Genomic DNA, 21,628 nt, shown 5'->3' with positions numbered 1-21,628 from the left:
CAAGTCCACTTACCAGCATTTCCTGTAACTTGCTTCCCAATCCTTGCATCGACCTAGCTCTCAGTCTTCAATTTCAACCCCTTCTGTTTTGGGGCTCAAGAGAAGCCCAACGTCCCAAGCCAACCTAACATTTTATTTACACTTGTTCAGAGCCCAGTTCACACTTGCATCTCTTCACCAGAAGATGTTGACACATGCAGGATCCTTTGTGAGAGAAGGGGTACCATATTTGGCGCCTGACTCTTTTCACTGACTTGTTCATGTCTGGATAATCCCCAAGGAGTTATAATGGTGGTGGATTGGGGGAGGAGGTTGTGCCAGAGGCTTCTCAAATCTTTTCTATTCATAGGTCTGAGCAAGAAAACAAGGAAGGCCATCACTATCCATTTCGTAGTGAAAAATCCTTCCCCTTTATCAGTTAAGGGTGCAAAATCTCCATAAAATTACCCAGGGCCTGAGTTTTTCCAATTAAGTTGTGTGAGACAAGATAGGATACTTTAAATTAGCTGGCTTTTGTCTTCCCCCACTTTTCTCTTAATTGCACGTGTATCCAAAATACCCTCCCTGTTTCTCTGGCTTATGTCTGTGTATTCCTCCTCTCTCTTTTCTTCTCCTCCTCTCTTGTCTCTTCTCCTCTCCCCTTCTCTCCTCTCATCTTCTCTCCTCTCCTTTTTCTTCCTCTCCTGCCTCTTCTTCCCTTCCCTTCCCTTCTCTCCTCTTCTCCTCTCTTCACTCCACTTCCCCCTTCTTCTCCACTTCCCTCTCCTCTCTTCTTTTTTTCTCCTTTCCTCTTTCCTTCCTTTTTCTACTCTCTTTTTTCCCTCTCTTTTGCCCCTCTCGCTCCCTTCTCTCTATTTCATTCTCTTACACATACCATTCTTTCTGATATCAGCCTTCATCATATATGTTCTTTGACTTGGAAAACAAACTGTAAAAATTGCAAGATTCCTGATTTGGAAGAAAGCTCAGTAACAATCTTTATTCTACCTTTGTCTGTGGTTTTTCATGATGATCTTACCTTAAGCTGGAAGGAGTGAATTTTGGGGGTTCTGACTCCCCAGGACCAGATGATCCCTTGTAGAGGTACAGAGCAAAGTGAATGAACATAGGGACTTGGGAGGAAGGGAACCAATTTCTCAGTTCGTCCAGGATGTCACAGTTGGACATGATTTAGGGCACCTCATTCATTTCATTGCTTTTTGTTCCAATCTAACTACTCTTGGCCATCCTGGAATCTGCTGTATTCCCAGCTTAATCATGTGCCCCAGTATTCTAAGAGAAGCTTTTCCCTATGGGACTGTCTGAAGGACTCTTAGCTGCCTACTGGGGTTTTTCCTATGGGTTGGACCTGTCCTTTACTTGCACTTACAGTACTTGCAGACTGAAGAAGCCTGAGTCTTCTGGGAGGTAAAGAGACATGACTCCCCAGAGCACGGGCCCTCGGCTCCCACCCTACCTCCTGCTCCATAGTCTCACTTAGTATTTCTCACCCTTTTCCCCTGCTACAGAGCAATGATGCCTCAGGGAACACCTGGAACTGGTTGTACTTCATTCCCCTCATCATCATTGGCTCCTTTTTTATGCTGAACCTTGTGCTGGGTGTGCTGTCCGGGTAAGTCTCTTCTGGCCTGACTACTTTGTTTCTTCACAGTTCCCATGCCCCATGTTGTATGAAGAAGAATAAACTGGGGGAGAGAATGGCTTCTCTTCCTTCCTTTAGTCTCCAGGTTTAAGGGCAGTGGTATCCTTGACCTATCCCCCCAAATGTTAACAGGGCCTGTGCTGACCCTCTAGTGCCCTTGCCCTTTGCAGACAGGACCACTGCTCCCACCTCCATGCCCACACATCCAGAAAGAACAAGGAGCCTCTAAAACCCATATTAAGCCAGACAATGGAACTCTACTTTGTGCTTTGCAGGGAGTTTGCCAAAGAAAGAGAGCGGGTTGAGAATCGGCGAGCTTTTCTGAAGCTGAGACGGCAGCAACAGATAGAGAGGGAACTCAATGGCTACATGGAATGGATCTCCAAAGCAGGTGAGACCTTTACCTTCTGGCCCATGGGACATGCTGTAGATGCAGGAGGACCAGGCAGCCAGGGTCTGACCATCTCTAAGATAGCACCAGGATGGGGACTTCCAAAGGAGGGGTAGGCAGATATCCTTGAGTGGAGGATTGTTAGCCGAGAAGAAGAGACAAAACTGGCTCTGAGACACCTATGAGACAATTAAATGATATCTTATTGGTATTTCTTTATCTGATCATAAGCATCCATTATTCTACCTTTCCCTCTTACAACCCTCTGATTCCACTTCTTCATCCTCACCATGACCTTCAATCCTCTTACCCCTCAGTTCTTACTCAAGCCATCACCCCTGCCCTGGCCATTCCATTTTCCCTTTCCCATCTTGACTCCTTAGTGAACTAATTTGTCTCTAATTGCCATTTTTGGTCCCTGGGTCCTTAATTCCCCTGCCAAACCCCAGCCATGGATTTCTCTATCATTTGCTTCCTCCACTGTTATTTATGTTACTGAAAGCAATTGGTTGAAATCACAAAACCGTTTTGACTGAGTCCACTACAAATTTATGTTATATAATCTCAAATGAATCCTCAGTGTTTTAAGGCAATTCTTTTATGTCTCCTGGATCAATTCACTGTCCCACTCACCATAGCAAATTTTCCAACCTTTTCATCTTTCTTCAAACTTTCCTTGGTGGTCCTTTCCCTCAACCCTCTCAGCTGAGAACTTTGCCTCAAATTTTACTGGGAAAAAAAATGCAGCTATTTGCTTAAAGCTTCCTCTCCCCACCTCCTCATCTTGCAATATTGAAGTGTCTCTTGCCACCACTATTTTCTCTTTCACCTCACCTTACATGGAGAAGGGACCCTTATCTTAGCCAAGCTCTTCTCATGTACAAATGATCCCAATCCATCTCATTCTCTAATTGGCTGCCCCTCAATCATCTTCAGTCTGACTAATATTTATTTATTCTTTTCCATTCTACTGACTGTGCCTACAAAGGCATCCATATCTCCCTCAGCAATCCCCCTCACATACACACACATTTTGATCCATCCATCCTTAGTAACTATTACCCTATAGCTCTCCTCCCCTTAAACTCCTTAAGAAAGTCATCCACAATACATGCTATTTCCTTAAATTTCACTCTTTTTAAAAGTCTATGGGCATCCAGGGCCATCTCCAGTCATTCTGATCTATATCTGCTACTGGACCCAGATGATTAGAGAAAAAAGTGACTGTTGTCTTTGCATAGCCCTCTTTCATTTAAATCCAATTCACTTGCATGTCATAGTATTACCTCCCTGATGTCATGGTCCTCTGAAAGATAAACAGCTCTCTGCAATCTGACTTCTAACTTCATCATTCAACTGAAATCTGCTCTCTTTGATGCTACCAATGATCTTTTAGCTTGCCAAATCTAATAGCCTTTTCTCAGTCTTCTTTCTTTATATCTTTGCAGCCTTTGACACTGTTGATACTTTTCTTTTTCTAGCTCTTCACAACACTGCTCTCTCTTGGTTCTCCTCCTAAGACTTCTAAATCTTCTTTACAAGATCTTCATCTAGGCCCCAGCTTCTTAAACTATGAGTCACAACCCTATATGGGGTCTCGTAATTAGAGTTGTGAAATTATGATTTCTTATCATTCAATTTTGATTTGTATATCTATTTTATATTCCTATATACTTGGGGTCACATCCAAATTTCTTGGGTGAAAATGGGTTGCAAGTGGAAAAAGTTTAAGAAGCTCTGATCTAGGCCACACCCATTATGGATGTGTATTGTGGACCCTCTTTTGCCTCTATAATCTTCTCTAATGTTTGACTTTGTGATCTCATCAGATCCAGTGGATTCAGTTATTGTCTCTTGGTGGTGATCTACTTATCCAGCACCAACTTCTCTGCTGTCCCCCTCTTTCAAATCTCAACTCCCTGGTGAATATCTCAAACTAGATGCCCTGTCGGCATCTTAAACATGTCCAAAACAAAACTCAGTACCTTTTCCTCTAAACCTTCCCTCCCTTCCAAATTTTCCTATTACTACCAAAGACAGGTACCATCATTCTCCCAGTCATCCAAGTCACAACGTAGGTGTCATTTTTGACTCCAAATTCTCTTTCATTCCCCATACCAATTCTTCCAATGGGATAATAATTGTAAAAACGTATGTCACATAGTAAGTGCGGTATAAATATTAGCTATCATTGTCATCTGTTGCCAAGTGCTATTAATTCTCTCTTCTAAACAATCTCTTGGATAGACCCCTCGTATTCCTATGACTCTATAACTATTCTAGTACAAGCTATCATCACCTGACCCTGGGACAATTGCAACAGCCTGCCAATGGGTCTGCTTGCCCCAGGTCTTTCTCCTCTTCGTTCCATCACTTACAGCTGTCAAAATGATTTTCCTAAAGTGCAGATATGACATTCACCACATACAAATTCAATAAACTCCAGTGACTCCCTATTAGATCAAATATAAAATCCTTTCTTTGGCCTTTTGAGCTCTTTATAATGTGGTACCATCCTGCCTTTCTAGTCTTCTTACACCTTCCTCCTCTCCCCATCCAGTGACATTCCTTACTGTTACTCACACAATAAACTCCTTCTCCTCACTCTAAGCATTTTAAATTGCTGTTCCCCCCCATACTTGAAAAGCTTTGTCTTTTCATCTCCATTTCCTGATTTCTGTGACTTCTTTTATGTCTTAGCTAAAATCACCTTTTGCAAGAAGCTTTTCCTGATCCCTCTTAATACTTTTGTCTCCTCTCTAAGATCATCTCCAATTTATCCTGTATATGGCTTATTTGAACAAAGCAGTTTGCATGTTGTCTTCCTCTTCAGTCTCTTTGACTGAAGGCTCTTTGAGAGATTGTGTTGTTTTGGGGATTTTTTTTTTGCCATTCTTTGCATCCCTAATGCTTATCACTATGTGCCTGACTCTTATTAAACACTATAAATGCTTGTTGATTTGCCTATGGAATTCATCTGACTTGGCTGATTGGGCCCTTTTTCCCACAGTAAAAGAACTCTGGATACTAACTCATGTTGGGGGTGGGGGGAAGAAGTCCTCAGTGCTGTTTTTTCAGAAGCCAAAGGGGGACTCTGTGGAATCTTAGTTCTTATTCCAGGGTAACAACATTTGTTCCCTGGAGACTTTTTTCCCCAAGAGAACCCACTCCGACTTGGTCTGAAACCTTCCCAGACCATCTGGGATGTGATTCCAGGCCAAGCGTGGGTCCTGGCCCTGTGAGGGGGAAGTTCCATCTGCCTGACTGCAGGAGGTTAATTTGCTCTTCTTTTTCCTCAGAAGAAGTGATACTAGCAGAAGATGAAACAGACGGCGAGCAGAGACATCCCTTTGATGGTAACTCCTCTGAGTTTGACATGATATGTGATAGAGGATATGCTAGGGAAACAGTGGGCAATGGGGGCTTCCAAGGTGGGCCACTCCTGGCCAAGAACCATTTTAGGAGATTCTCAAGGAGCCATGTCTAAAAATAACGTAATAATCACAGGGGTTAGCTTGTGGAGATCTATCTCCTAAAGCTAATTTGTGATAGACAAATGGGGCAGCACTGGCTTGGATTCTATATGACCTAATATTCACTTTGAGTTCTACTGTGGGATACTCCACCAAATCAAGTTTATATCTAGGAACTGCTTAATCAAAACTGACAATACCTTTAATTGGAGATTCTGTTCACTAAGAGAACAGAGTCAAGTTCGTAGAATAAGTTACTGGCAAATGAAAATTAAAGCAATTCATGTGGGAGTCTAAATGGCTCTCTCCAAAGATTGTGTGTCATTATATTAAACTGCCCAAGGTTTGAATTGTGCAACTGGGCCCCAGAAAGAACTGGCAAGAAGCATCCAAGAGGGAAATTTTAACTCAATATTAAGGGAAAACTTTCTAACAATTGGAACTTTAAAAAATGGAATGGTCTGCCTTGGAAGTAGTGAGCTCCCCATTACCAGTGGTTCTTGAGCAAAGGAGATTATCTATCACGGTTTTATAAGGAAGTTATATACAGGCATGAGTTAATCTAGCTTATCTCTGAGGACCCTTATTCTGTAACTCATTTCTGGAGCTGGATCCAAATGCTGAGAGGGGTCTTTCTTTGGCTCCCCAGCCAAAGCACTAGAACAGGCCAGAGGCTGTTTCCCTAATAAAATTCCCTGTCCCTCCAATCTCACCTTTGTGAAGAGCAAATTTTAAGAACATTCAGAGAGTTCCAAGACTGGGACAACAAGGGTAATGTCTTTTTCTCTTGCCATGTTCCTATTGTTGGAGCTCTGCGGAGAGCCACCATAAAGAAAAGCAAGACAGACCTGCTCAACCCCGAAGAAGCCGAGGATCAGCTGGCTGACATGGCCTCAGTGGGTGAGTTTTTTCTTGCTTTCAACAAGAACCTCATCACAGAAGGCATGGTGAGAGGAATGGAGGGAGGGGGAAGGACATTGCAGACTTGGTAACATGGACCATGTGAGAACAAGGGAGAATGAAGATGACTGAAACTTTAAGTCTGGATGACTGGGAAAATAATAGTATTACTAACAAGAGAAGAAATACTGTGGGCTAGAGGAATCATTAGATGAGGTGGCAGAAGACCTGGAGTTACTACAAATTTGCAATTTCTTCTATTTACTGATCATATGAACTTGGGCAAATTCCCTAAATTCTCTAAGTTTCTGCTGTCTCCTTTGTAATATGGGAATAATACCTGTCCTGTTTATCTCAAAGGGTTGTGATAATAAATCACAACCCTATATATGTGTATATATACCACATATATAGTATGTATCCACATATATAGTATCACACATGTATATGTGTGTACATACTATATATATGCATATATATATGTGTGTGTGCTGTATATATTATACATAAATAAGCACTGTGAAACACCATGAAGTGAAAATAATTATTACAATGCCTTATATATAGGAGACATCTAATGAATATTTCTTGATTGAATGAATGTTAAGAAAAATAGGAAAATCTAGACCAAGAAGAGTTTGTTTGGAGGCAGAGGGGATACAAATTCAGTTTGGGACAAATTGAACGTCAGAGGGCAATTGGAGATAAAGATCTGGAGCTCAAAAGGCATTTTAGGGCTAAAAAAAAAAATTAGCTCCAAGAAGGAACTTTCCTCCTCTTTTCACCTCCTTTGTGAGGTCAGTTGAGGTCTCCTGGTCTCAGTGCACCAGCCTCCAAGCCTGAATTCTAGATCTCTTTAAAGAGTTCCCAAGTTGGTAATCTCCCACTGGACCTGATCTTCTCCAGCCCTGCTTCTGTTGGTTCTCAATCTTCAGCTGCTTGACTTACTTAGCTTGAGAAGTCAGCTTCCTCATATAGGATTCAGAGCTGAAATCAGTCTCTGAAATTGTTTTGTCTTAATTTTGTTTTTAATGGAGCTCTTCACTGTAGCATCATTGTTTGTTTCTGTTGATGGCCCTTTGCCCTTACACTACTCAGCAAAGGACTGGAGCAGAATTGCAAGAGCTCGTATCATTAATTCAGAGCTTTAGGAAAATAAATATGCATGCTGATCGTAGCTGCTTCTGCCCAGAGCATTCACTGTGTTGTGGCTGCTAGACAGATGCTGTTGTTTCTCAAGTTAAACAGAGGTTTGTCAAACTAAGGACCCTCCTTCTTAAATCATCCATAGCTATATACAGATATTCCCCCCATGCTCCCGAAACCCTACCCAGAGTCCTCATTACCTTTTGCCTTCACTCTCTTTGTGCCTGGGGCTGGAACTGGAGGGATGCTTCTCTCACCGTCACCCCCACACACCCCACCCAGGCAGCTGTGCCCCACAACAGCTGCTGGGCTACAGCAACCCCTGTAGTTTGGGGTGGGGGGAGCGAGCCAAATTCAGTCCCCATCTAAACAGGCAAGCAACGGCCTCAGGAGACAGATAAATGAAGGTATCATCATTGACATTATGAGATATAATTGTTTGTTTTTTCTTATACTGTTAATTTCAGGGAAACCTTCTTCCTCTAAGAGTCGCAGCTGCAGAGTGGAGGAGGCTGGGGGGAGCGGGCAGTGATATTCCCGAGGCCGGTGGGTTTGCTGGCTTGGCTAATTGAGTCTCTGGCCCCCAGCCTCGCCCTGGGCTGAGTTATGGGTTGGTTTCCTCCGCAGGAAGGGCCTGCTGAGACTACCCTGACATTTTCCTTTCTCCCCTTGGCAGGTTCTCCCTTCGCTAGAGCCAGTATTAAAAGTGCCAAGCTGGAGAACTCGACTTTTTTTCATAAAAAGGAGAGGAGGATGCGCTTCTATATCCGCCGCATGGTCAAAACTCAGGCCTTCTACTGGACAGTTCTCAGTCTGGTAGCTCTCAACACGCTGTGTGTTGCTATAGTTCACTACAACCAGCCAGATTGGCTATCTGACTTCCTCTGTGAGTTGCTCCTCTTGCTGCTTCTCCTTTTTGTCCTAAAATTCCTTTTCTTCCCCCATCACTTCGGTTCTTTGTCTTTCCTTAAAAACAAAGTCCCTCACTCCTTCCTTCCTCAGTTTCTTCATGAGTGAATCATTCTCCATGCTGTTTTGTACAAGTAGGCAGGAGGCTGGGTGGTACAATGGTTAGAGTGTCTGCCTCAGTTCTTCATCTGTCAAATGGAGATCATAATAGCGTCTGTCTCCCAGGGTAATTGTGAGGATCAAATGAGATTTTTTTTGTCTCCAAAAAGGAGATAATCAGGACCAGTATCACACAGTTACTAAGTGTCTGAGGTCAAATTTGAACTCAGATCCTCCTGTTTCTGGGGCTAGTGCTCTATCCACTGTACCTCCTGGATGCCTCTAAATGAGATTTTTTTGAGGAGCAGTTGGGGTGAAGTTAGGAAAGGGGGACTTCAAAAGTTCGGGGTCACAGTTCCGTGTCACAAGGGGTCTCAAAAGAATTTGCAGGCTTGAACCAATATCCAAGTCAAGGGGCAAAGTTTATTGTAATTGTAATGCCAATTGCAGTAGGCAAAATTCCAAAAGAAATTAGCAAGGGATAGAAGAGAAGGGATAGATTTATAGGACAGAGTTAAATCAGAGCTTCGTGTTACTTATTTGCTAATTTTATGGCTTACAAGTAGGTTTGAGGGGCGATCTATTCACTATTGTCTCAGGAACTTGGTCATTACTGACCAACAGATTATCTCCCTGACAGTCAGTAATGTTTGTAGGACTATTCTAAGGCCAGAAGACTTTGAAATCATTGACAGGTTGTTAGAACAAGAGCACTCTTAGGTCAAAGGGCTTCAGGACTACTAAAATATCTAAGGGAAGAAATGTTATCACATTCCTAGGCCGCCAGAGGACTTTTACACTCATTGACAGGTTGTCAGAACAATAGTATTCTTAGGTCAGAGGGCCTTGGGATTATTAACACATCTTCCCTAAAATCCAAGGGAAGAAATATCATTATATTCCTCTACAATTATTGACAAGCAGGATTGTTAGAACAGAGCATTCTTAGCTCAGATTGCATCAGTTGGGTCCCACAGGTCACACAGATAGGCAGTGTTAAGTGTCTGAGCTGGATTTGAATTCAGGTCCTCTTGACTCTAGGACAGATATACTATTCGCTGCTCCATCTAGTTAGCAATTTCCCTAGTTCTAAGTGTCATCCAGGATTCTAAAGTGAGAGGCTGGGTGATGATACAGAAAACAAAGAGAATAAGGGAAGAGAGATAACTTCTATTTATTTTTAGTATTTCTTCAGCTTATCTATTCTCTTTCTCTTTTTCCCTCTCCCATCCCTCTCTTTCTCCCTCCTTCTTTTCTCTCCATTTTTCTCTCTCCCTCTCCATCCTTTCCTTTCTCTCCATTCCTCTTCCTCTTTTTCTCCCTCTCCCTCTTCCTTCCTCCCTTTCTCCCCATTTCTCTCTCTCCTTCCTTCCCTCCTTCTCCATTTCTTTCTCTCCCTCTCCATTTCTTTTCCCCTTTTCTCCTTCTCTCCCTCCCCCCCCCACCTTTTTCTTCATCTTTTGAGCCCCTTATTCAATTTTCAATTTCCTGCATCTTTCCTTTTTGAGTTTTAATCACTTGGACTCAGTCTGGGAAAGTCCTCCCTGCAGAGCTCCTAGTCTGTGCCCAGCCGGTTCCAGAGTTAGGCCCAAGATGCTCAGTTGCTGCTGCAGCCAAGGCTGTATCAGCAGACGGAGAATATATTGCCCTTCTCAGTGAATAAAGATAGAGTGCCTCTGGGCCTCTCCATTCCGGGAACTAGTAGGCAGAGGAACCCAGGATGCTCACTCAAGAAAAGAAAAGATGTTGAAGGTGGGGAAACCTCTGACCAAAATTAAAATAAAGAGTTCTGACCAATCAATAAGCCCTTGAAATCCAAAGCAGAGTAAGAGATGTGGGGGGAATAAAAAGAAAGTTAATCCTCCTCAGGTGAAGAAATCAGTTCAAGGCCCTGAACTAGAAGGACTTTGGTTCTAAGGAGTCTCCTTGAGCTTGTCTTGAAGCTGCCCTTTTCCCACAGCTTCCCTTTCAAGCCTGGCTAAAGTGAGTATAAACTGATAGGTTCGAGGTTCACAAGATCTGCCTTCCTGACCTGGGCTCCCTCAGGCTGAAGAGTGAAAAGAGTTTGTCCAGTGGACAGGGTGAACACAGGGAGCAGGAGAGTTAATGGAAAGATGTCTCTTAGCTAAACCACAATCCCTGCCCACCTCTTCACTGTTCCCTATTGGCTTGGTACAGGAAGCTTTGAAAGAAGAGGGCCCTGACCCAGTTTCAGCTTAAGTAATTACATTCAGCCTCCCTGAAGGCTCCTCAGGAATGAGGATTCTTTGCTTCCTGCCTCTAACTTCTGAGTTAGTAGAATGCTCCTCTATTATTTTCCCCAGGCAGTGGTTTTGCTTGTCCTGGTTTGAGAAGGCCTGGAGACAGACCGCTTCTGCTATGTTGAGGGCTTTCTCAGGGGTAGGAAATGGACCTGGGGTTCACCCTGGACCTCAGAATTAGAAGACCATTGTCAACTTGCTGAATGATTCCTATACAAACACATCACTGGAGAGGCACACTGGAGTAGTAATTTTTCTTTCCATACATACTTTCCCTGCCCCTTCTAGTCCCCTGTCTCTATGAATGAGGATTGAATCAATTCTACAATTTGCCCCAGATTCCATGTGTCAGGCTAGGAACCCCAACTCATCATCCTTATAATTTTCTTTACCAAAATGCCCCTCCTCAACCACTAGTCCCCTACATGGAGTTTCCTCCATTAGAATATAAGCTCTTTGAGGACTGTCTGCTTTTGTATTTCTACTCCCAGACTTGACACAGCACAGGTCACTTATTAAGTGCTTCATAATTGTTTTTTTTTTCATTTATTTATTCACTTTAAAAAAAATTTCATTTGGATCTCTACATGGTTTTTAATCAACAAATATTTATTAAGTGTCTACTATGTGTTAGTAAATAGGGGATACAAGTACAAAGAATAAAAATAACCCTACTTGCAAACATTTACATTCTAATGGTAAAACAAGTCATAACTATCATATATTATAATTATATCCAGTAAAGACAGAACCAAGAATCTAAAATATCAGGTTACCCCAAAGTTGCCTGTGTTAGTTGTTGGGCTGTGTGATAATATTCTTGTAACCCCATTATATGGATTTTCTGCATCAGGAGAAGTTGGAGAAGCTACATTTTTTTTTCCATGAGAGGACCAGCTAACTTTCCCTATTCAGCTTCATTTTGGGTTGAATGATATCTTTCTTCCCAATACAAGTGTTATATATTTTTTAAAATAGTGTCACTTTAGTACCATTAGTTCCCTCAATTTTCTCACTGGACCAGGCAAAAATCAGAGCCTTCAGGGCAAAACTACAAGCTACAGAAAGTCCTGATGATTTAGCTCTGATCTAGCCCATTTCATGAGATTTGCTTGTTTTGCTCTCCCTGAGACTGTTCTATGGGGACATGAAAAATTATTCTTCCCCTTTCCCAGAGGAAAAACTGAGACTCAGAAAAAATATGGCATTTACACGAGTCACCAACCAAGCCAGAAGTTTATGAAGCACCCAAGTCAAGATTGGGAGCCAGGGTGAAAGTATCAAATGCCCTTAGGATCCTTCTGGAGGAGAAACTCCCTGGAGCACCAAAGGCTAATCCTCCTTTTTTTTTTTTTTTTTTTTTCTGTTTCCCTTCTCTCACTTCCAGACTATGCAGAATTCATTTTCTTAGGACTCTTTATGTCCGAAATGTTTATAAAAATGTATGGGCTTGGAACGAGGCCTTATTTTCACTCCTCCTTCAACTGCTTTGACTGTGGGGTAAGTTCTTGAGAGATATACCTGTTCAGCCTTGCCTACAACCAGGAGAGGTTTTAGGGGTCAGAGATGGTGGCTGGGGAAAAGTCTCATAGCCGTTTTCCACCTCCCCAGAAGATAGCAAAAAATTGACCCTCTATGGGTCAGAGTCTAACTTTCCAGATTGGTAATAGGGAATCAAAGCAGGACTGGAAAGAGACCATTCATTATTCCAGACCCACAGAAGATAAAAGTCTTATAGTCAGGAATTACACAAGAAATTACTAAGGGGCATGTCCACCATGGGAAAATGCTGTGTGGGTGGGGATTAAATAGAAGGACCACGGTCACTGGTATCCAACCTGCTGCTTCTTGCTCCAGGTTATCATTGGGAGCATTTTTGAGGTGATCTGGGCTGTGGTGAAACCTGGAACATCCTTTGGGATCAGTGTGCTAAGAGCTCTCAGGTTATTGCGTATTTTCAAAGTCACAAAGTAAGTGTTCTCTGTTCTCTGCTCCCCTGACATTCCAGGTGGGAGGTGGGAGTGGAAAGAATCGGGAGTGGGATGTGGCAGCTGGCGTCTCTCCAAATACTCGCCAGTAACTGGCCATGACAGGAAACCTGGCATCTGAGCCATTCTTCCCTCGTCCCCCTACCTGACTGGCCCGGCCAGGAGCAACCCTCAGTAACGGACGGGGTCTTCTGTTGGTAGATACTGGGCTTCTCTCAGGAACCTGGTCGTGTCTCTCCTGAACTCCATGAAATCCATCATCAGCTTGTTATTCCTTCTCTTCCTCTTCATCGTTGTGTTTGCCCTTTTGGGGATGCAGCTCTTTGGAGGCCAGTAAGTGCTCAGCATCCTGATATCCACCCCCTTGAAGCACCTGCTAGAATCTGCCCTTTCCCAGAGTCCCATAATTGTCTTTGTCCCATCACATTATCGCAGTGGAGCAGAACTGCACCCCCCCCATCTCCCTTGCCCACTGGGACCATTTTGAAAAATTTCTTCCTGCGCTCCTGGTGTCATTGCTACTGGTTCCTTGCCCCTGTGCTGCAAAGTGGTGGAAAAAGCCTTGGGGAGCTTTAGGACATGGAAACAATGTTAGTTTTTGTTTTGCACAGATTCAATTTTGATGATGGAACGCCTCCTACCAATTTTGACACTTTTCCAGCAGCAATAATGACAGTGTTTCAGGTATGGCTTCTGTCCTGCCCCTTTAGCCCACCTTGATTAAGTCTAAAAGCCTATTTGTCACTATAATTGTGGAGTTGGCTTTTTAGACATACAGTGAGAATATCTAAGATATTCAGAGGATTGACCAGAGATTAAATGCCTCTTCTTCCTCCTCTCCTTCCCCTTCCCCTCTCCCTCCTTTCATTTCCTCTCCTCTCCTGAACCTTAACCTGTAAAATGTGTACATGTGTGTAAAATCATTCTATACTACTTCTGTTTATCAGTTCTAGCTTTAAGAATCTGTATCTAGAAGTGAAGGTAAAAGAATAATGACTCGAGCTCAGACATAGGTGGTATTCTTGAAACATTCTCCAAGCAAATATTTGAGGCAGGATTCTGAACAGCATTCCCCACAAGGCAACTGAGGCCAGAGTTCACCTCTAGCCTAGGAATTTGCTTGTCCCACCACAACAAGCTGAGTGTCTGAATCCACAGAGAAGCTTCCTCTGGCCATGGAACCAAGGAGGACATCAATATCATCCTTTTGGTTTTTCAGATCTTGACTGGAGAAGACTGGAATGAGGTGATGTATGATGGCATCAAATCTCAAGGGGGTGTCAAAGGGGGCATGGTGTTCTCCATCTATTTCATTGTGCTGACACTCTTTGGGAATTGTATCCTTTGGGAAACCTAATGGGATGGGGAAGAGAAAGGGAGTCTGGGGTGGGAAAGGTATGTGTATAGGTTATAGTGGGACATGGAGGATGTGAAAGGACATATCTGTAACTAGCCAAGAGGAGGCAGAATGTGACATCAGGGGAGTTCATAGGATCTGAGTTCAAATCCTGCCTGAGATACTTCTTAGTTGTATAACTTTGAGCAAGTCACTCAAACATTGTTTGCCTCAGTTTCCTCATCTGGGGAAAGTGGGAATAATAGTCATATTGATTTGACAGCATTGTGTTGATGGGGAAAATGGTCATAATAGTAGCATCTACTTGTTGGGATTATTGTGAGGGATAAATGAAATTACTTTAAAGTATTATATAAATATCAGTTACTATTGCTATTATTATTTTCATCATTACCGATATATTGCTGTGCTTGCAGTCAGGAAAACCTGAATCCAAATCCTGAGTTGAACACTTTGAAGTAGTATAATCCTGGGCAAGGCATTTAGCTTCTCTTAGAGTTAGTTTCCTCATTTGTAAAATGAAGGGATTGGACCCTTCCCATGTCCCTTCCATATTGAAATCCATGATTTCGTGATACTGTTGTCCTTTGAATAGTGCTGGCTCTGTCCTTGACTCCTGCTTCCCCAGATACTCTACTGAACGTGTTCTTGGCTATCGCGGTGGATAATCTGGCCAACGCTCAGGAGCTCACTAAGGTGGAGGCGGTGGGAGAATGTTTCTCTGGCAAAGTTACCACCTGCTCATGCCTGATCAGGACAGCCTAGTGGAAGGGGAACCTGGAGGGGTGGGGGAACCTGGAGAAGCACCAAAACTTACTAGTGTACAGGATCAAAATGTATGTTTTAGATCCTAAGGAAGGAGGAGGGAGAAAAAGAGAGAAAAGAAGGAATGAAAGAAGGAAACAAGCACTTATTAAGCACCTCCTGTGTGCCAGGCAATGTATTAAGTGCTTTACAAATATTCTCTCTGCTGGGAAGTTCCCAGCTAGGAAACCAGTTAGCCACAGCCACTCCAACTTCCATAGTCTAAAGAGTGAGAGAGAGGCAGGTCCTAGATGGACTTAGCTCCCTACGTTGGAGCCCCTGAGGCTAACCTGTATATTTCTTGCCTATATTGTCATCAGAAAAGCTCTGGGACTAGTCTGATAATTCTGGGCCCTCATAATGGACTAAGATATTAGGAAGACCTGAGTGTGTTCTTAGTTACTAGTTGTGTGACTTTAAGCTAGTCATTTGATTTCTTTGCCTCAGTTTCCTTAGCTGCAAAAATGGGGATAATAACAGACCCTTTCCTCCTCCCAGGGTCAATGTAAGGCTCAAATAAGATAATATTTGTAAAGCTCTTAGCACCTAGCACATAGTAGACAAAATATAAATGGAAATTTGTTAGAGATTGGAGTCCTGAGTCTGATTTCTCAATCTGCCTAGAATTTGTAGGTAAAGAGGCAGTAAATGATTTGGAATCAGGAAACCTGAGTTGGTTTGAATCCTAGCTCTGCTATTTACCTCCTATGTGACACTAAACAAGTCACATGCCTTCTGTGCCTCCATTTCCTCTTTAAAATGAAAACATTGCACTTTTTGACCTATAAAGTCCCTTCCAGCTCTAAAGAGAGACTTTTTCCTATCTTCCTTAGAAGATCTTACATCCTGAGCTAACTTCCCTCTCTCTCCCTATTTCCTGTAAGGTAACCTCCTCCAAAACCTGGGAGTTGATAATGTACCCAGGAGATATAGCCTTGCTTTAATATTACTTAGTATCAATTTGTGGAGTACAGTATATAGAACACTGGGCTTGTAATCAAGAAATCTCATTTTCACAAGTTCAAATCAGGCCTCGGATACTTACTAGGTGCTTGACCAGGACAACTTACTTAGTCATACTTGCCTCAGTTTCCTCATTTGTAAAATGAGCTGGAGAAGGAAATGGCCAACCATTCCAGTATCTTTGCCAAGAAAACCCCCAAATGACATCACAAAAAGTTCAATGTGACTGAAAAATGACTGAATATAGCCGAAAAGACTTTATTTTAGATACAAAATCAATGATTTCTCAGTTGTCCATCTCAAATGGCCTTTCAGGAAGTTATTGCTTCCTGCTCTGACCTTGGGCCACTGTATCATCTAAGTAGTCTTTTAGTGATTGTGAACTGTGCCCCCTACCTGCCTTAAAAACTAGCCTTTTCTGATTTTTCTAGCTGTTGGACTGTCTTGGAGCCCCACTCATTCAAAAAGCACCTTGACCTAGTTTATGTAAAATTCTAGGAGAAATATAGAGTTGTTTTTTTTTAAAGGCTATAGTCCCTGTCCTCAAGGAGTTTGCAATATAGTGTTACTCAGACGTACCCCAGAAGGGGAGTGAAAAACTTCACATTCCTTAATGAACCTTGTGACTCTTGGAAGATCTCAAAGACATCCTTGGAGTCAGCCAAATAATGAATTTCCCCTTTATCCAAAAAAGGAGGGAGAGTGATTTTTAAGCATAGCATTAGTCTAGATTCTTGGAATATTTAATCACATTTAGCCAATAGAAAGAGTTCTGCTTGATTGCAGGTTAGAAAAGGGCTATCTATACTGCTCTATTTGAGGCTCAATTTGCTGAGAGTTGATTTAGTATGGGAAGCATCTTTACTATGAGTTCATCAAAAGATCCAGGCTAAGTAGTCAGGTGTGTTTTACCTTCCAACTCTTCTGTCCCACTTCTTCTATGGCTAGTCTTTGTCCTTGCTACTATTCTCCCATCCTCTCCTTCCAATGCATAACCCCTGTTCTGGTCTTACTTTCATCCCTTAATAGTATAAATTATATAATTAACCAATTCAATTATGTATGGCCCTCTACCTTTGAATCCCTCCAATCCTGGGTTGCCCCCACCATCTGCCTTCCTTGCTCCCAGTTCTGTGCTGCCAAAAGCTGCTGGAAAGAGTTGTGCATCCATGCTGATTGGATTCACTACAAATTTGTGTTTTTTCCTCACCTTCAATGGGCTTTTTCAGCTGAACAACTGTTTTGCTTTTCTTAGATTCTTTATCATATTCCTCATAATAGCTTTTCCAACACACACACACACACACACACAAACACACACACACACACATACAGCAGATGACCTTCTCTCCTTCAGGTTGCTGTCATTGGTGAATTTCCCCATCTCCTCCACTCTATAGTTCATTCTCTTACCCCATCCCCTTTTTCTTTGTTTCATTCAGAGAAAAAGGAAAGAGACAAAAATAGGAAAAGAGAGAAAAGGAGGAGAGAATGAGAGAGAAGAAAAGAGAGGGGGAGGGAGGAAGAGAAAGAGGCAGTGACAGAAAGAGAGAGAGAAAAAAATATGAGTGAGAATGAATGAGTGAATATATAATATCCCAGATGGGATGGATTGGATCATAAATAAAGGGACTGACTTTGGCAAAGAAAAAGGTTTTCTTTCTCTTTCTTTCTCTCTCTCTCTCTTTCTCTCTCTCTCTCTTTCTCTCTCTCTCTCTCTCTCTCTCTCTCTCTCTCTCTCTCTCTCCTCTTTTTTCTGTCTCCTCTTTCTCTTTGTCTGTTTATCTCTTCCTCTCTGTTTCCCACCTCTCCCTATCTACTACTAAAAATTTCTTACTATCTAAAGATATGTTCAGGTCTCCCCCATCTTAAAAACAAACAAACAAAATAACTTTCTCCTTTCATTCCATTGAGCTAATATTAAATGTATTTTCTTTTCATGGCTACATTTCTAATCATCCACACCTATTGCTTTCATATCTGCACTAGCTTCTCATTTTTCTACTTCCTTGCAATCTGACTTCTGTAGTAATACTACACAAATACTGCTTTCTCCAAAATTATCAAAAATCTCTTACCTACAAAATCTAATGGGCTTTTCTCATTCCTTCACCTACTTGAATACTCTGCAGCTTTTAACACTATCCCTTTTCCCAACCCCTTTTCCTGGTTTCTCTACCCTCTTTTTGGTTTCTTTGACATTGATTCTAGGTATCCAATGGCTTCTTCTTACTATTTTTTGCTGGATCCATCAGTTTCTAGTCACCTGGGCATGAGTGTTCCTAATTCTTTTCCTACATCTTTTTCCATTCTTTCTCTACATTTTCTCCCTTGATGATCTTAACTTTTCTTGTGGATTCAAGTATTATCTTGGCAAAGATAAATAAAATAAATAGGTACAGACAAAAAGCATACAGAATAGAAGAAATATAATCTTAAAGGAAAATACTCTGTGTCTAGAAGTATTACAAAAAAAAAACTTCCTACAGAAAGTAGGTTTGAGTTAAGTCTTGGAAGAAACCAGTGATGTCAGGGCAAAAGTAAGGAGGCAGAACAAAAAAGTAGGGGATAGCAGTCAGCACAGAAGCACAGAGATAGGAGATGAAGAATCTTATACAAGGAATGGCACATAAGTTGGTATCACCATCCTGTTGAGTTCATAGAAGTCAGTTAAATAGGAAAAATCGGGAGTGGTAGAAAGAGTCTTAAATTCCAAGCAGAGGATTTTATATTTGATCCTGAAAATAACAGAAACGATGAGATTTATTGAACAAGAGGATGACATAGTAAGACCTACACATTTTAGGAAAATGGGGGCTGGATGGAGGAGGGTTTGGATTGGGCAGAGATTTGAGGCAGGGTGATCAATTTGAAGGCTATTGAAGGACATCAAATTATAGGGCAGCTATGTAGTGCATGGAGTCAGGAAGACTCATTTTTATGAGTTCAAAACTGGCCTCAGACACTTACTAGCTGTATGACTCTGAACAAGTCACTCAACTAGTTTTCTCATCTGTTGAATGAGCCAGAGAAAGAAATGTCCTCCAGTATCCTCACCGAGAAAACCCCAAATGGGGAAAGAGATAATGAGGGCTTGAATTAGGGTTATGACTCTATGAATGAAAAGAAGAGACTTATATGAGAGATATAGAAAGGATAAAAAATAACAAGATCTGACACTAATTAGATATGTGGGATGAGGGAAAACGAGGAATTGAAATAGAAACTGAGATTCTAAACCTGCAACTTGGAAGGTGGTGATGCCATCAACAATAATAGCAAAGTTCAGAAAGGGGGAAAGTTTGAGTGGAAAGTTCTAGAGGCAGCAAGGTAGCACAGTGGATAAAACACTGGCTCTGGAGTAGTAGATGTGTGACCCAGGACAAGTCACTTAACCCTGATTGTGGAAGGAAGAAAGGAGAGCAAGGAAGGAAAGAAAGTAGGCAGGAAGGAAGGAGAGAGGGAGGGAAGGAAGGAAGGAAGGAAAGAAGAAAGGAAGGAAGGAAGGAAGGAAGGAAGGAAGGAAGGAAGGGGGGAAGGAAGAAAGGAGGGAGGGAAGGAAGGAAGGAAGAAAGGAGGGAGGGAAGGAAGGAGGGAAGGAAGAAAGGAGGGAGGGAAGGAAGGAAGAAAGGAGGGAGGGAAGGAAGGAAGGAAGGAAGGAAGGAAGGAAGGAAGGAAGGGGGGAAGGAAGAAAGGAGGGAGGAAAGGAAGGAAGGAAGAAAGGAGGGAGGGAAGGAAGGAGGGAAGGAAGAAAGGAGGGAGGAAGGAAGGAAGAAAGGAAGGAGGGAAGGAAGGAAGGAAGGAAGGAGGGAAGGAGGGAAGGAAGGAAGGAAGGAAGGAAGGAAGGAAGGAAGGAAGGAAGGAAGGAAGGAAAGAAGGAGGGAGGGAAGGAAATAGTTCTGTTCTGGACATACTGAGTTTGAGATGCCATCGGACATCAAATTCTAGGGCAGCTCTGTGGTGCCCGGAGTCAGAAAGACTCATTGTTATAAATTCAAACGTGGCCTCAGACACTCACTAACTGTATGATCCTGGACAAGTCACTCAATCAATTTCCTCATCTGTTAAATGAGCTAGAGAAAGAAATGTCCTCCAGTATTTTTGCCAAGAAAAACCTAAATGGAATCATAAAGATTCACAACTAAAAAAATAACTCTATAGCAAGAAGGAAAAGAGCCACATCTGAATGTGCATTAAGCTGTTAAAAATGCTGGATTGGGACTCAAAAGAGACAGTAGGCTTAGATATACAGAAATGGGAATAGTAAGAGATGATAACTGAGCCCTGGGAGCTGATGAGATCATTAAGGGAGATAGAGGAAGATCCAGGACAAAGCCTTTTTTTTTTTGGGGGGGGGGGGTTAACCACAATGAGGCAAAGTGGCAAAGATCAGTTGCCAAATCTCATCAGTCCTACCATCACAACATCTCTCCTATTTTTTCCCTTTCCTTGCATTCATAAGACCACCACTCTCTTTCAAGCCTCAATTACTTTTTACTTTGATTGTTTAAATAGCCTCCTAATTGGTCTTCCTGTTTCTAGCGTCTTCCCTTCTTCAGTTCACTCTCCATACAGCTGCCAAAATAATCTTCTAGTCTGACTATGACACTCTCCTCTTCAAAGACTCTTGAGGATTTCCTGTTGCTTCTAGAATAAAATAAAAATTCCTCAGCCTGGCATTTTAAACCACCCACAATCTAGCACCAACATACCTTTCGACCCTTTTTCCATTTTTAACTCCTCCCGATCCCCATCAGAGTTTATATTTCAACCTAACTAGACTATTAGCTGTTCTTCCGAGCTTCACATGCCATCTACTGATACCATCATTTGCCATTCCCTCCTCACTGCTGTAGAACTTTATTCTCTTCCTTCAGGCATAAGGGACTCTGTGTAGTCTTCCCCAATTCCAGGTTCTTAGTGCTCTCACTTCTTCCTCAAATTGTCTTATATTTGCTTTTGGTGTGCCCTGAAATAGAATATAAGCATCCTGAGGACAGAGACTCTTTCCTTCTTGTCTTTGTCCCCAGCATTTAGCACAGTGTCTGATGCACAGTAGGCACTTAATAAATGTTAATGGGCTTGAATTTAAATTTAGATGCTCTCACATCTCTGCAAAGTCAATTGGAATTGGAAAATTCCATTGAGAGAGGCCCATTGCCAGTCCTGTAGATAATGCAAATGGCTCAATCAGGTTAGAAAGTCTGGTTCCAAGGGGGTCAGCTCCCTTGGGGATGTTTAGCTTGGAAAAGAAAAGACTTGGTGGGGGGGAGAGGGAGGCATGGTAACTGTCTTCAAATATTCAAAGTGTTGTCAAGTGATTAGATTTGTTCTGGCTGATCCCAAAGGGCAGAATTAGGAATGATGGGTAGAAATTCTAGAGAGGCAGATTTAGGCTTAAGGTAATAAAAAATTCTTTCACTAATAGTGCTATCCAGAAATGGAATGGACTGTCTGGAGTGGAAGGGCAGGAAGAGGGGAGCATTGTGGATCCATCCTGCCATCCACCCCTGCCCTCCCCTGGACATCTTCAATGTCAAACATGAAAACAGTTTGTCAGGGTTGTTCAAGAAAGTCACATCCACTTGGGTATAACTTAGAATAATAGCCCTTTCCATTTTCCAATTATTTGAACCATATTGCAGACCAGGCCAGAAAAGAGGAAACTCTTCACTTCCCAGGGCAACCCAGCTTT

General features: G+C 42.3%; 1 protein-coding gene across 18 annotated transcripts in view; it reads left to right on the top strand.

Moving 5' to 3' along the window:
* The window catches only part of CACNA1A (calcium voltage-gated channel subunit alpha1 A), a 241,862-nt gene that overhangs the window by 127,139 nt on the left and 93,095 nt on the right, over positions 1-21,628 (top strand). For 10 of the 18 annotated variants that reach the window (XM_031947667.1, XM_031947672.1, XM_031947662.1 and 7 more), the window contains exons 6-16: positions 1,509-1,612; positions 1,918-2,033; positions 5,333-5,389; positions 6,311-6,406; positions 8,229-8,438; positions 12,209-12,321; positions 12,679-12,791; positions 13,011-13,142; positions 13,421-13,493; positions 14,029-14,146; positions 14,795-14,862. In XM_031947667.1, the coding sequence (XP_031803527.1) occupies positions 1,509-1,612; positions 1,918-2,033; positions 5,333-5,389; positions 6,311-6,406; positions 8,229-8,438; positions 12,209-12,321; positions 12,679-12,791; positions 13,011-13,142; positions 13,421-13,493; positions 14,029-14,146; positions 14,795-14,862 (1,200 nt within the window). The remainder of the gene's footprint in view (positions 1-1,508; positions 1,613-1,917; positions 2,034-5,332; positions 5,390-6,310; positions 6,407-8,228; positions 8,439-12,208; positions 12,322-12,678; positions 12,792-13,010; positions 13,143-13,420; positions 13,494-14,028; positions 14,147-14,794; positions 14,863-21,628) is intronic. The other 8 variants (XM_031947676.1, XM_031947675.1, XM_031947663.1 and 5 more) reach the window with 5 other exon arrangements.

This window comes from Sarcophilus harrisii, chromosome 1, assembly GCF_902635505.1.
Source record: "Sarcophilus harrisii chromosome 1, mSarHar1.11, whole genome shotgun sequence".
In the NCBI taxonomy this organism is placed as follows: domain Eukaryota; kingdom Metazoa; phylum Chordata; class Mammalia; order Dasyuromorphia; family Dasyuridae; genus Sarcophilus; species Sarcophilus harrisii.
Note: the sequence above shows the minus strand (reverse complement) of the source record. Positions and strands in the feature narration are given on the sequence as shown.